Genomic DNA, 13,872 nt, shown 5'->3' with positions numbered 1-13,872 from the left:
GCTGAGTTGATTTATCTATTGACATAAAATATTAGAGATTTACATATGTATTGACATGAGAGCTAAACTTTGTATATTTATTTGAAAACAATAGTTGGTTGCGCGCAGTCATTCAACCCTAATCCAACATCTTTTTTATTTACATTATGCAATGAACTCAGCCTCAGAAAATAATTGGAAAACGGTTTTTGACAAAATCAACTTAAAACTATTCGCATTAGCCGTAAATTCACTTAAGTTTTATAACACTACAGATCTACAGACATGAGAAATTATAAAAGAGAAGTAGACAGGCCTGTAAATTGTAAAAATGTTTAAAAAAAATGCTGTTGATGCTATTTTTATAGAAGAAAAGTCTATTCGATCGACTTAAAGGCAATAAAAGTTAATGTTAAAAAATATTGTTGAATAAAAGTTTTCAAGAGTTTTCATAAAAAAGATGCGCTTGAAATAGATGCTTAATGTTGCTAAACTTGTCTCTTTTTATATAGTGCGCCAACTTACCCTGAGAGTATAGGCACCTTACCCCCGGGCCGGGGTTAGTTGGCACAAATTTTTTTTTTGGAGGCCCTTTTTGGGTCATCAATTATCTTTTTTTAATGTTTAACACTTGAACATGCTTGCCAAATTCATATTCTTTTGAACTGCAACTTGATATCCTCAAAAAAGTTCACCCAGAAATGCACAGAGCTCAAAAACTAAATTTGTACCCAACTAGCCCCGGTTTCAGCTATTTTCAACTCTTTAAGAGATAATAAAACTTCTATTCAAGATACTAAAATGTCATAAAATCTTTTAGCAAAATATTTTTTAGTTGTCGTTTGATAAAAAAAAAAAAAAAAAAGTTGTTTTTATAAATCGTGGAGACTTTCAAACAGAAAATGTCTATTGATAGTTTCCGAGATTTAAAAAATGCAGAGTCGTTGCTTCTAAATTGCCTTGTTCCACTTCAGATTACAGCTTATTTTGGAGAAACCCTAACAGTTACTTTACATTGTCGATCTTTAAGATTTAAATTTGAATAAGAATCAACTAATTTATTACTCACCTAAGAAGTCGATTTGGATGTTCACCAATATTGAAATTATGAAACTTCCTTATTCATCGAAAGGACTGCAATAAGGTTTATCTACACTTCATGCATTAGATTTTTTAGGTGCCTTTTTATATTTCATACAAGCTACCAATCATAAAAAGGCAATGTAGAAAACTCTTGTTAAACAACAAAAATCAATATGCAAAAAACATTCTAACAAAAAATAAGACTTTTTCGTAACTATCCGAAATTTGGTGGATCAGGAGCATGAAGTGATGGTAACACTAGTGGACGAGCCTTTTTTAAATGAAGAGACAGCCAAAATTACAAAAATAATTGAAGAACTAATCTTAAAGTTGCACATAATCCTATTACGCATATCAAGTCGATTTGAAAATATTATCAGCAACTTTCAAAAACTACAGTACAATCTCTCTAATTCGAATCTCCTTAATTCGAAAACCTCTATAATTCGACTAAATGTAAAGTCACCGTGAAATGCGCTTAAGAAACTTTCTTGTTTAACTTTCTACAATTCGAATCTCTGTAATTCGAAAACCTCTATAATTCGAATGGATTTTTCAGACCTGTCGGTAAAATTCTCTCTGTAAATCGAACTTTTTAAATTTTTAACGTTTAAAAAGCTCGTTAACCATCGAACTCTTTTTTCAAATTTCGAATCCTTTGATTTTTTGTTAAACAATTAGCGTGAATTATTTTCTTCTGTTTTAAAAAAATCATGGCATCAAGAAGACTGCATAAAGAAAACAATTTAAAGCTGAAATACGAAGCTCTACTGGAATTGGAGAAAGGAAAAACAAATAAAGAGGTTTCGAAAATCTTTGATATTCCACCAAACACTCTTTCAACCTGGAAAAAGCTTTTCGTCAAGGAAATTTGGCTAAACGGGTGAAAGTTGATACGTATTATCAAGTCAACAAAGCTGTACTTAAATGGTTCAAACGAATGAGAGCTGATAATGTCCCAATCAGTTGTTTGCTGGTCAAAGAAAAAGTTTTATATTTTGAAAAAGAGTTAAGCTTCGAAAATTTTCAAGCTTCGGGTGGATGGCTAGACAAATTTATGAAAAAGTAAATTAATTTCTTATTTTATTCTCTCCAATTTGTATGATTAATGACTTTACAATAAATGATTATTCTTCAGCTTTTTCTTTAATTGCTTTGAAAAAATAAAGTAAATATTTTCCAGAATTAGACATTCTGGAAACTTGCAAAGACGTCAAAATTAAATTCAAAGGTACGTATCGCACGTATTAGTTACGTTAAAGCAATTATAATTTTTTTTTTTTGTAGATATGGTATATCTTTCAAAACCATTTCTGGAGAGGCAAAGTCTATTAACGATCAGATGATCGCTCCATGGCTCGAAACCACACTGCCAACAATTCTCTCTCGATACCCACTTGAAAATATTGTTAATGCCGATGAATTTGGTCTTTTCTACCAATGTTTGCCTGACAAAAGTTTACAATTAAAAAATGAAAAGTGCATAGGAGGCAAGCATAGTAAAGTTCGCCTGACTGGGATGGCCGCAGGTAATGTTAAAGGAGAAAGACTTTCAATGTTTGTAATTGGAAAATCGAAGTCTCCTAGATGTTTTAAAGGTGTGAAAAATATTCCTTGTCGCTATCGGGCCCAACCAAAAAGTTGGATGTCGGCAGAATTATTTGAGGAGTGGGTTAAAGAAATTGACCTAAAGTTTAGTTTTCAGAAAAGAAAAATTGCTTTAATTATAGAAAATTATTCTACCCATCCTAACGTGCAGAAACTTGATTGGGTGGAGCCTATCTTTCTTCCACCGAATACAACTTCGATCACCCAACCTATGGATCAAGGAGTTATCCGATCTCTTAAAGCCTAATATCGCTCACTTGCAGTGAAAAAGCAAATTGCTGTCTTAGAAAAAGAGAACAAGATGCTTAAGTTTTCTATCTTAACTGCAATGTTTATGCTAACAAAAGCATGGAATTCCATTCCAGATCAAACCTTTATAAATTGTTTCAAAAAATCAGGAATATCATTAGAAGCAGTTGAAAAGCATGTAAATGATGATAACGACCCTTTCTGTGGCTTAGATGTAGACGAGACTGTAATAGAAAACTTAAGAGATGATCTCGAATTGTTAAAAACGAAATTCAAAGCAGATTTTAACCTCACGGCCGACGAGTTAGTAGACATAGATTTCGATGTTTGCATTGCCAACAAATCATCAGATGAGGACATCATTGCAGAGGTTTCTGAGCATGATGCTATTAAAACTGAAGAGGAATCCGATAATGAGTGCGTTGGTGTTTCTGACAATGCTACAAAACCAAGTCTGAACGAAGCGATGCATGCTGTCACTGTAGTCGAGAATTACAGTCTTTATTCTAACTTTGGAGATGATTTGGCGAAGGCTTTTAAAAACATAAATCGTGTTATTGAAATGGATTTAAAAGCCTCAAAAAGACAATCTACAATTACTGACTTTTTTTTGAAAATGTAAAAGTTTAAATCACATAATATATATTGCATTTAGGCCTAAGAATCACTATTTGTTTGTTTTTTTCATTTCTATTCGTTACTTTGACTAGAATATTTGAAAAAAGTCAACTTTCTATAATTCGAAAATCTCTCTAATTCGAACTTTTTTTTTTCCCCGTTAAATTCGAATTAGAGAGATTCTACTGTATGTCCAAAAACCGCAAAACTCTACTCCTGTTTGTACCAGTGGCGTACCGAAGGTGGGGCGGGGGGCGGTCCGCCCCAGGCCCCGTCTGGGAGTAGTCCCCCAAATGTTAATACAATTTATATTTTTTTTACTTCAGCCGGATTTTATAATAGTCAACATTTTTGTTCTGTAATCATAATTGTTTACAACAAAAATGAACCTGAAACATGATCGTATCTGCTTGCCAAGATAATAAACATCCACAGCAAACAAACCTAGATGTAAGAAATTGAAATGACATCTTGGCCAATAACAACCACCGTGACTATTTTGGAGGCCCTCCGCGAAGCTTCCTCCCCCACACCCGCGAGTACTAATACATAGATTTGCCCGCCCTACCTACAAGTCTATGGTTCATGATGGTTCAGGCAGACTGACGAATGTTTATGTTGTTTCGTTAATGTGATTAATATACTCTATCATTCAGTACCTCAATAATTCGAGAACAAATCACGTCTTCAGTTCGCCATCACCAAGTTACATGGTAAGTTATAATTTTGTTCCTGCATATAGGCCTAACAAGGCTGCATGAGAAGATTTTAGTTATCAGGTCATAATTTTATATTACACGTCGTTTTATGTTGAAGCCACATAAGGGGCCTGTCCTTAAACACTATCCGTATTGTTAATTTAATTACTTGGTTTTTAATAACTAATTTTGACCTTAAAAATGAGTAGGCTTAGCCTATTTTGGTAAACAATAATTTTTATCAGTAGTACGAAAACATTTAGTTTTGATATTGTTTGCTCGTCCTAGCGAATTTCCCATAAGAAACTGTTAAAAATGCAGGTTTAATTCCACAGGAAGAATTGAAGCGTGCTATGTTCGATTGCATTGACCACATTCATGTAGAATTAGAAAAACGTTTGACCTCGATGAACACTGTATGAAAAGTTTGCTGTTGTACACACAGGTAATCTTTTGAAGGCAACTAATGAAAAAATTGTAACCTATGCCCATCAGTTTTCAGAAACTTTCAATGATGTAGAGGAGAAGAATTGCTGCCTGAAGTTAAGAGGCTAAGAAGGCATCTGAAGGCTTCTGGCATCAAATTAGTCATTGCAGCTGAATGGACATCCTTGAAAATGCTTCAGTTTATCATCGAAATGGACTTTCGTGAATCGTTGCCAAACGTGACTAAAGCTCTTAAACTGTTTCTAACTATATGTGTACCCGTGGCTTCTTGTGAGAGGAGTTTTTCAAAATTGAAATTAATTAAAAACTATCTCCACTCTACAATGAGCCAGTCTCGTTTTAAGGGATTGGCCATAATATCAGTAGAAAACGAAATTGCAAAACATGTGAATTTTGATGTGTTAATCAAACGATTTACAGAAGTCAAGGCTCGCAAGAAAGCATTTTAATGTGTTTCTAGAGGTAACTCTTTGCTGTAAATCTGTTTTTTTTACTGTACATTGTACATCATTGTATTATCATTTAAAATAAATTATCAAAACTAATGTTTTAGTCATTTGTGTACATAAATGAATTTCTATAAGTAATAAAATGGCGTTAATGGATATATATATATATAAACATATAAACTGATAGATAATGATAAAGATGGTATTTGCTAATTTTTGTTTATTACAAAAGTTTTCAAGAAAGTGGAGAAAGATAATGTGTTATACATACATTCATTAATGTAGTCTATATATATATATATATATATATATATATATATATATATATATATATATATATATATATATATATATACAGTGTCTCAAAAAATTATCCGACCAAACATTTTTTTAAATATTTTTCCTAAAAAAAGTGCTGTATTTTCATAAATTTAGACTTTTTTGGTAAACTCAAAATTAATGAAATAAAAGAACATGTTTTTAAATAGATTTTATTTATTTTAATGTAAAATATGAATCACAAGGTTTTCAGTCTTAAAATAAAGGAACTTAGGTCGTTTTTTTATTGTCAAAAAAATATTCGACCAAACACATTATTTGTTTCATAACAAATTATTATATAACAAAACAATTATTTTAATACTTTGTTGGGCCTCCCTTTGCTTGGATTACAGCTTCTAGAGGTCTAGGCATTGATTCGACTAAAGATTTTGTTTCTTCTGGTTGAATCTTTTCGCAGGCTTCTTCAATTGCCACTTTGAGGTTATCTTTTTTGGAAAATGACCGATCTCAGATTTTTCGGTCTAAAATTTCCCACAAATGTTCAATGGGATTAAGGTCCGGTGATTGTACGGGCGATTCCAAGACCTCAACATTATTTTCAGCAAACCACTCCTTGGTTTTAGTGGCACTATGCTTGGGATCGTTATCTTACTGAAATGTAAAATCAGATCCTAGCCGAAGTTTTCGAGCAAATGACTTCAAATTTTGCTTTAATATGTTTCTGTATTGCACCTGATCCATTGTAGTATCTATAAATTGGAGTTTTCCGACACCCTTCCAAGCCATTGAACCCCATACCATCACGTTACCGCCGCCATACTTGACAGTTCCTCTCACGCAGCTTAATTTGTAGGCTTCTCCGGCTTTTCTCCAAACTTTTTGGGCTCCATCAGATGACTTTAAGTTGAATTTCGATTCGTCGCTCCACAGGATCTTTTTCCAGAAACTTAACAGCATGTTTTTGAACTTCTTAGAAAACTCCAATCTTCTTTTCATGTGTTTCTTACTCAAATATGGTTTATTACACACAAGTCGTCCTTGAAATCCCTGGTCTCGGATACGATTCCTGATTGTCTGATGGGATAATTTGATTCCATAATTCTCTTCAGCTTGCTCAGCCAGTTTTCGAGCAGAAATGAAGTGATTTTTCTTGACTTGTATAATTAAGTTTCTATCAAAACTCTTAGAAGTCTTCTTTTTGCGACCCTGTCCTTCTTTTGTGGCTGTTGTTCCGATCAAATTATACTTCTTCATTATGTTGGATACTGTATTATGAGAAATTCCAGTCTCTTGCTGCACCTGACGATAGGTTTTACCCTGATTGATTAGATCAACAGCTAAATTTCTCTGAAAAACAGTCCAGTGACGTTTACCTCCCACCATTTTACTTAAAAAAACATGAAACCTTTTTTTTATACATAATTTTATTTTTTTACTACAAAAAAACAGTTTTTTGTTATGCAGTTTCATTAATTGTATAAAAATTTGCTAAAATATTTCAACAAATTTCACATAAAATTAATTAAACTTACCTAAATATCGCTTGGTCGGATAATTTTTTTACAAGCCTATTCAATACTAAGTTTCTCTTAGGACAAATAATAAACCAACTGAAGCATGAATCAAAAAATATGAACGCTAAATAATATACTATTCCCAATAGAATTAAAATGACAGACAAAGTAAGTATCGCTATTCATTGTTTTTAGTATAATTTAGAGCGTAAACATTTTTTTTTGGGAAAAACTTGTTTGGTCGGATAATTTTTTGAGACACTGTATATATATATATATATATATATATATATATATATATATATATATATATATATATATATATATATATATATATATAGGCCCCATCTACCAAGTGCCGCCCTAGGCCCCAAAACATGTTGGTACGCCACTGGTTTGTACCATAGGTATTACATGCCTCAAGGTCTTAACAAGATCACGATTCATGAGCCAGAAATGATGGAAAGTGTAGTTTTGCTAATAAGTCTATTTTCATGAAAAAGCTCAAGAAAAAATAAAGAATTTAAGTGTTAAAATCATTTGCCTAAAGTTTCAAGAATGAAGAAAAATGAAGGTCTGATCCAGTTATTTCACCCTTGAGAAAGTCTGAATCTTTAATAAATAATAAAAAAAAAATTTCTGTTGTTGAACTTTTTATTTACAAGAAATAATATAAAATGAATTTTTAACTTTATGATATAATTTTTTTTTTTGTAACTTTACTTTTTAAATGGGTTTTAAGGTTTTAGTAATAAGTATATTAGATACGCACTTAATATTAGTTTTTAATGGTTTGTATTTTTAAATTGTAGCAATTTTAGTAACAAAATGCGATTTTGTTCTGCAATTTGTCTAAAGAGCATTTACCTATTTAATTGTAATATCTGTATTTAAGTCATACTTGACAAATTTAAACCTCGATCATTAAAATTTTTAATTCTTGTACATTTTGTTGCGTCTAACCTTCTTTCGTGTATTTTTTAAATATGGCTTTATAATTTTACGGGAAAAGTTTTTTTCAACGTCAGTTTAATCCACTACTTTAGCGGGAAAATTAAAAGTAAACAAAATGAACATTCCTCCCCTGCATGTTTGTCATTCTGTAAGTTTTTCTATAATACTGCGGCGTCCCCTATTTGTCAAAATGATCTCAGCAATTTAATGTTAAGAATATACAACTATATATGATGCCCTAGCCCTTATATATATGTGTATATATATATATATATATATATATATATATATATATATATATATATATATATATATATATATATATATATATATATATATATATATATATATATATATATATATATATATACACACATAATGTTAGAAGATATTGCTAAATAATGTTAGAAGATATTGCTTACAGTAAATGTTGTTAATTTTTGCTTACTAGCAGTTAGGTTTTTTTTTTTTTTTTTACAAATATCAGTAATTTTTAACCATTAAGTAAATTTTTTTTCTTTTGTATACTTTAAGATAATCTTTAGACTATTTATCTTTCAGTTAACACATGAGAATGAAAAGCTGCAAAGCAAGTATCGAAAGTTAACTTTTAAATACAAACAGTTACAAAAAGATTTTAATGAACTAAAAGCTCAACAGGAAAAGAAAGGCAAGCATATTTGTAAAGGTTCTTTTGTTATAAAAACTGCTAAATTTGTCTAACTGCTAAATCTAACTGCTTAATTTAAGTAATTGCATAAATGTTACTATGGATACATAGTAATGTTTCTGCAATTACTTAAATTAAGCAGTTAGACAAATTTAGCAGTTAGATATGCACATACTTTTTTTTAAATTATTATATTATTTATAATAATATAATAATTAATTTAAAAAAAAAGGGTATAATTATTTATATATATATTTCAGAACAAAATAAAAGATTGACCCCTGAGTCACCAGACTTAAATCATATCTAGCTGTATTAAAATAAATTTGAAAGATCTTGACAGAGTTCCAGTTGTAGCCTTAGAAAAGTATTTAAAGAATGTTATTAAATTTTCTTGATGATTTTTTCACATCAGTTTTTAACACAAGTATTTAAAATGTGATCTATCAACCAGGTTATTTTTGAAAAGTGTTGAAAAATCTTATTTTTTAAAGAATGAACTACACATCAGTTATTCTTCAGTCTTTTACTATTTGCATTACTCTTTTTAATTATATTTTTATATTTTAGATTCTGTAACTTCAAATAACATTGACGCTCAAATTCACATAGAGGCAGCAGAGAAAGTTAATGAAAATGGTTCTATTAAAAAGTAACTTCTTTTTTTTTCCTCCTAATTAACATTTGTGTGATAAGTTACATTTCAATTGTGTGATAAGTTACATCTCAATTGTGCGATAAGTTACATCTCAATTGTGTGATAAGTTATTTCAATTGTGTGATAAGTACATTAACAACATAGATAAATCTTATTTTTCAAATTGTTAATTATTAATTTTTTAAATTATGTTTTTCTCAAATTATCAATTATTACTTTCTCAGTTTAAGTATAACACTTGTCAGCAAAAATGAACTTTTTCTTCCTCCCTTTCACTTTGATAGTCGATCACTGTTAATTCAAGGGTGTGAATCCAAATCTGAAATCCAAATTTCTCTATCATACTTGAAAAAAGTACATTTTCAACTATGTTTGTGAAACTGTAACATCAAAATTGTTTTTTCTATCTCACTGATTTTTTCTACCACATCGAATTTTTTTTACCGCATCGAATTTTTTTACCATGCTATTTTCTCAGGAGGCGCATTTGAAACTGATGTTACATAAATTTTCAACTATAGCATTAAAACTGTAGCATCATCAATATGTTTTTCTCTGGAAAAAATGTAATTAACTCATTAATTTGACTATGCTAAATCCATGTCACCTGATATTTTTGTACCATATGCGGTTTTCATAGGTGAAATGTAAAAAATTATAGTTTGGCTAAGGGGATATAAAAGTAGTACAGCTTGATAATAATAAAATTTATGTTTTTTTCAAAATTGATAAAAATCTACACAAGACAAGAAAAAAATAAACACAAAAAATTAAACAAAAATAAAATCAAAGAAATAAGATAAAATATGAAAAATACACTAAAATGCTATAAAATAAATCTCCTGAGGACTTGGGGTGTGGTAAAAAAAATTGAATACTATTCCGGGATTCAGAAAGGTCAAATGATAAAGTCATCATATAGATTTAGCCAAAAAGGCAACAATTTAAATGTCACAACACAAACACAATGAAAAAGAGTTTTTTTTTCAAATTTTGAAGACTTTTTCTGAAAATTAGGTAAATGGTGGAGCAATTTGGTTTACTGATTCAGCATCCTCAAATAAAAAAAATAAAGGAAAGTAAAGGGTTTTGGTGCCAACAAGTGTGATTACTTTTTCAAATTATTAATTATCAATTTCTCAGATTATAAATTATTACTTTCTTAGATTATTAATTTTACACAATGCAGTGAAAATTCAGCTTAAGAAAAAAAATAAAGATAACCACAGCTTAGTTAAAAAACTTGAAAAAGAACAGGTTTATTCTTTTTTTTTTCTTTGAATTTGTTAGATAGATTTTTGATGAATTAGAGTTATCAAAAAAAGCTTGTTTTTTTATCCAGTAGTTTAGGTTATATATTGTGCACTTAGAATATGTCAAATACTATTTTTGACTTTTCTTAAATCACAATGGAGCATTATAGTTTCTGCTACTATTACAAGTCTGTGATTACATCATGGGTCCTATTTTTAGTAAAAACCTGAAATAGAACCCTCATTATATTCAAAGATTTATGATAGTGCTAATACATGTGATATTATTTGACTTCTAATAACAACTTGCTTAATTAAACCTTATAAGTATTAAAACCAACAAGAATTGTTTAATTAAGTATTAAAAATTTAGATGGAGAATGAAAAGTATAGAGACAAGATCATGTGTTTGAATAAAGAAAAAGAAAGCATTAAAAAACAGTTAGAGTTAAAATCTTTACAACTTTCAATACTTTCTTCAAAATTTAAAGACAAGTCTTCTGTAGAAGGTACTTTTTTTCCTTTTTATCACACTTGTCAAAAAATAAAACACAGACTTATCAAATATATTGACAAATGATGTTTAAATTAAAAGAAAACGTTATTAAATAATGAAATTGTTTTTTTGTTGTTTTTTTTTTAAAAAAAACTACATCATCTTTGATGATGGTTTTTTATTTTAGATCAATTTTTATTTTAAACAAAATATACATCATCTTTGATGATGGTTTTTTATTTTAGATCAGCTAAAGAAAATATTTATCTTAAAAAAAGAATTGAGAAAATTACAAGCTGAAAATGTCCGTCTTAAAGGTTTGTTTTACTTTTTCATCAAAAAGTCTTAAGATAAGCATTGTGCCTTTTTTTTCAATATCTCCTATTTCCTGATCCTGCTCCTGCAACTGTGTTTCAAAAGTCAAAATATATATAAGGTAAAAACTGAATTAATGGCCAAAATAAACAAAAGTTTTTTTAAAAAATATTTCATTAAACATTTGTATCATTTTATTTTACATTATTTTTTGAAAGTAATTACAAAACTAACTTTAGTGGTATTTAAGATTCTGTACATTTAAGTGTGCTCAAATTTTAGACATGGGAAATGCTTAGGATTCTTTTTATGCAATACTTTGTAAAATGGAACATCACCTTAATTTAAATACACTGTCAGTCATTTCTTGACTATTTTTCAGGATGCAACAAAAACTCAATAGAATTAGTTTTTTTTTTATGAAATGAACTGATTGATTTAAATGATTTATGATGTATTAGAATTTAATTTGTAAAAAAATGAATTAAATTTATTTAAATTAAGGTAACGATAAATAACTTTTTTTTTTTAAGTTTAAATGTTTTATGGGAAAAATTTTAAAAAAGACTTTATTGTTCATTATTTATGAAAAATAAAATGAAAAAAAATATTAGAGTAATGTAAAGATAAAGCAGACCAAATTTTAAAATAAACTAAAATATTTAAGCTGGCTTTTTTGTGCAATATTTGCTTAACAAAATGAATATTATGAATAACAAAACAACTCAATTTTTTTATTGAATTTGGAACTAATATAGTAATACTTAAAATATTCAAAATTTGCATGTCATGGTAGTACTTGAATCTCTCAGATGACCAGAATTATCTTAAATGAAATTACAAAAGCAACTAATCTGAAATCTCATAAAAAATTGGTCCTCATTCGCATGCATAATGGATCAATTAGAAAAGTCAGAATATGTTTTCTTTGATATTCTGATGAATCTAAAAACTGTTCCTTTACAGCAACTTTCAATTTTGATTTGAATATATCTGTTCTTTTTTTTTTATCAGAAGTTGCAAAATCCTTAAAGGTGTTGGAAATCATACTAGAGAATATTAAGTAAAAAAGAATAAAAAATATGTGATTATCAATTGAATAAATGCATAATGTTCATCTTTTGGTGGAGAATATTAATATTAAAAGGAGATTCAGAAAGTGAAAATACTAATGTAAGATCTAAAATGAGTCCTTTGTTAAATGCTTACACACTTTTAGATCTTATTTAGATTTGTTAGAGCAATAATTGCACATACAGACATGCTGGTGGATATACATGCTGGTGGGCTGATCAATGCTAGAATTGTTGAAAATGATAAAATTAATCTAAAAGTTCTTTTAATCAGTCATTTTTTATTCAGAAATTATTCAGATAATATTTGTATTTAAAAAAAGGGTAAAATCAATACTTACAGATCATTTTTTAAAAGTCTATTGTTTATGTAAAACCCTAGGCAACCTTTAAGACCATGTAAAAATTTCTGCTTTATACCAATAACATTAATAATATTTTTTAAGCTATTTTAAATTAAAGGTAAAATATAGAAAACTGCTGATACCATGATTTTTAGTTAGAACAATTTAATTTCAAAACCTGCTTCATTATTTGATGCATTATGATTGGGAAAAAGTATAGAAAAATATTTGTGAAAAAGGTTAAAAGTTGTCTGCTAATTTTGGAAAACAGCATTAGTGATTGATTGAAAATTCTTTAACCTGAGATTTATTTCATTAATATGGAGTTAAAGAAAAAGCATTTTAATGCACCAATAAAACTTATAAAGCATAAATTTACTTCTTTATAAAATAAGTGTAATTTTTTTTAGAAGAATTGATGGGTCTTGACCTGGTAAGATTTTCATTTCTTTTTTCATGTGATTCTTTTTTTAAGTACTTTCTTAGTTTTCTTCTCTATATAAATATATGGTTCTCTTTCTAAGGGATTTTTTGAAGAAGTTGAAGATATGAAGTATGCTCTTCAGCAGTCCACCAAATTGAACACACAATATGAGATTGTGATGAAACATCTATGTAAACAGTTTGGATTGAATTATGAAAATACATTAAATGATAATCTACTGAAATAAAAAATATAATCATGACTTTATATCTTTACTTTAAACATTTGGTAAATTTTTTTATTCATATTAAGGATAAACTTAGCTATTTTGTTTCTTTCATTTTGTTTGTTTCATTTTTTTCTTTCATTTATATATATATCAATAACTAAGAAGTTTTAAAATCAGGAAAAGTTAAACAACTAAAATTTATTTCTAAGATATAAGTAGAATGAGTTGTCAATAATATTTTCATAAAAAATGTTATAAAAATAATAAACCTCTTCCTTAAACATAGTAAACAGCCATCCATTGCAGCAGCAAACAATATTTGTAAGCATAAGCATTTGGTTATTTGGTTTTTAATGAATAATAGTAACTAAAGTACCTATTTATATGTCAATCTTTTAAGATTTTCTGAAGTTTATTAAAATAGAGCTCTTCATGTGTTTAAAGCTATGTTTTTTGGTGTGCAGCAAAAGTTTTGGTGTGAAAAGTTTATATTTAGTATATAAATTTGTTTTTAAAAATTTTGGTATAA

General features: G+C 28.6%; 1 protein-coding gene across 4 annotated transcripts; it reads left to right on the top strand.

The window, feature by feature from the left end:
• Positions 1-7,902: 7,902 nt before the first annotated feature.
• LOC149881081 (centrosomal protein of 290 kDa-like) lies at positions 7,903-13,376 on the top strand. 4 transcript variants are annotated; one of them, XM_090068393.1, is made up of 8 exons: positions 7,903-8,029; positions 8,443-8,551; positions 9,122-9,203; positions 10,376-10,466; positions 10,836-10,971; positions 11,204-11,275; positions 13,101-13,123; positions 13,215-13,376. In XM_090068393.1, the coding sequence occupies exons 1-8, from the start codon at positions 7,997-7,999 to the stop codon at positions 13,359-13,361; spliced, it is 693 nt and encodes a 230-aa protein (XP_089924519.1). In that variant the 5' UTR covers positions 7,903-7,996; the 3' UTR covers positions 13,362-13,376. The 4 variants fall into 4 exon arrangements, with proteins under 4 accessions (XP_089924519.1, XP_089924520.1, XP_089924522.1 ...); XM_090068394.1 differs by lacking the exon at positions 10,376-10,466 and having other exon boundaries at positions 7,951-8,029; XM_090068395.1 differs by lacking the exons at positions 7,903-8,029; positions 8,443-8,551 and adding an exon at positions 8,810-8,918.
• The last annotated feature ends 496 nt before the right edge of the window (positions 13,377-13,872 follow it).

The sequence above is a fragment of the Hydra viridissima genome, unplaced genomic scaffold (genome assembly GCF_058129835.1).
Source record: "Hydra viridissima isolate aposymbiotic clone 2 unplaced genomic scaffold, HvirCarnegie_v1 scaffold_12, whole genome shotgun sequence".
NCBI classification, from domain to species: Eukaryota; Metazoa; Cnidaria; class Hydrozoa; order Anthoathecata; family Hydridae; genus Hydra; species Hydra viridissima.
The sequence above is the reverse complement of the archived record's forward strand: the minus strand, read 5'-3'. Positions and strand labels throughout refer to the sequence as shown.

Coding starts and splice junctions, on each gene's coding strand:
- LOC149881081 (XM_090068393.1), top strand. CDS start 7,997: ATGAACATTCCTCCCCTGCATGTTTGTCATTCT. Junction 8,552..9,121: donor AGCTCAACAGGAAAAGAAAG/GCAAGCATATTT, acceptor TTTATATTTTAG/ATTCTGTAACTTCAAATAAC. Junction 9,204..10,375: donor GAAAATGGTTCTATTAAAAA/GTAACTTCTTTT, acceptor TTACTTTCTTAG/ATTATTAATTTTACACAATG.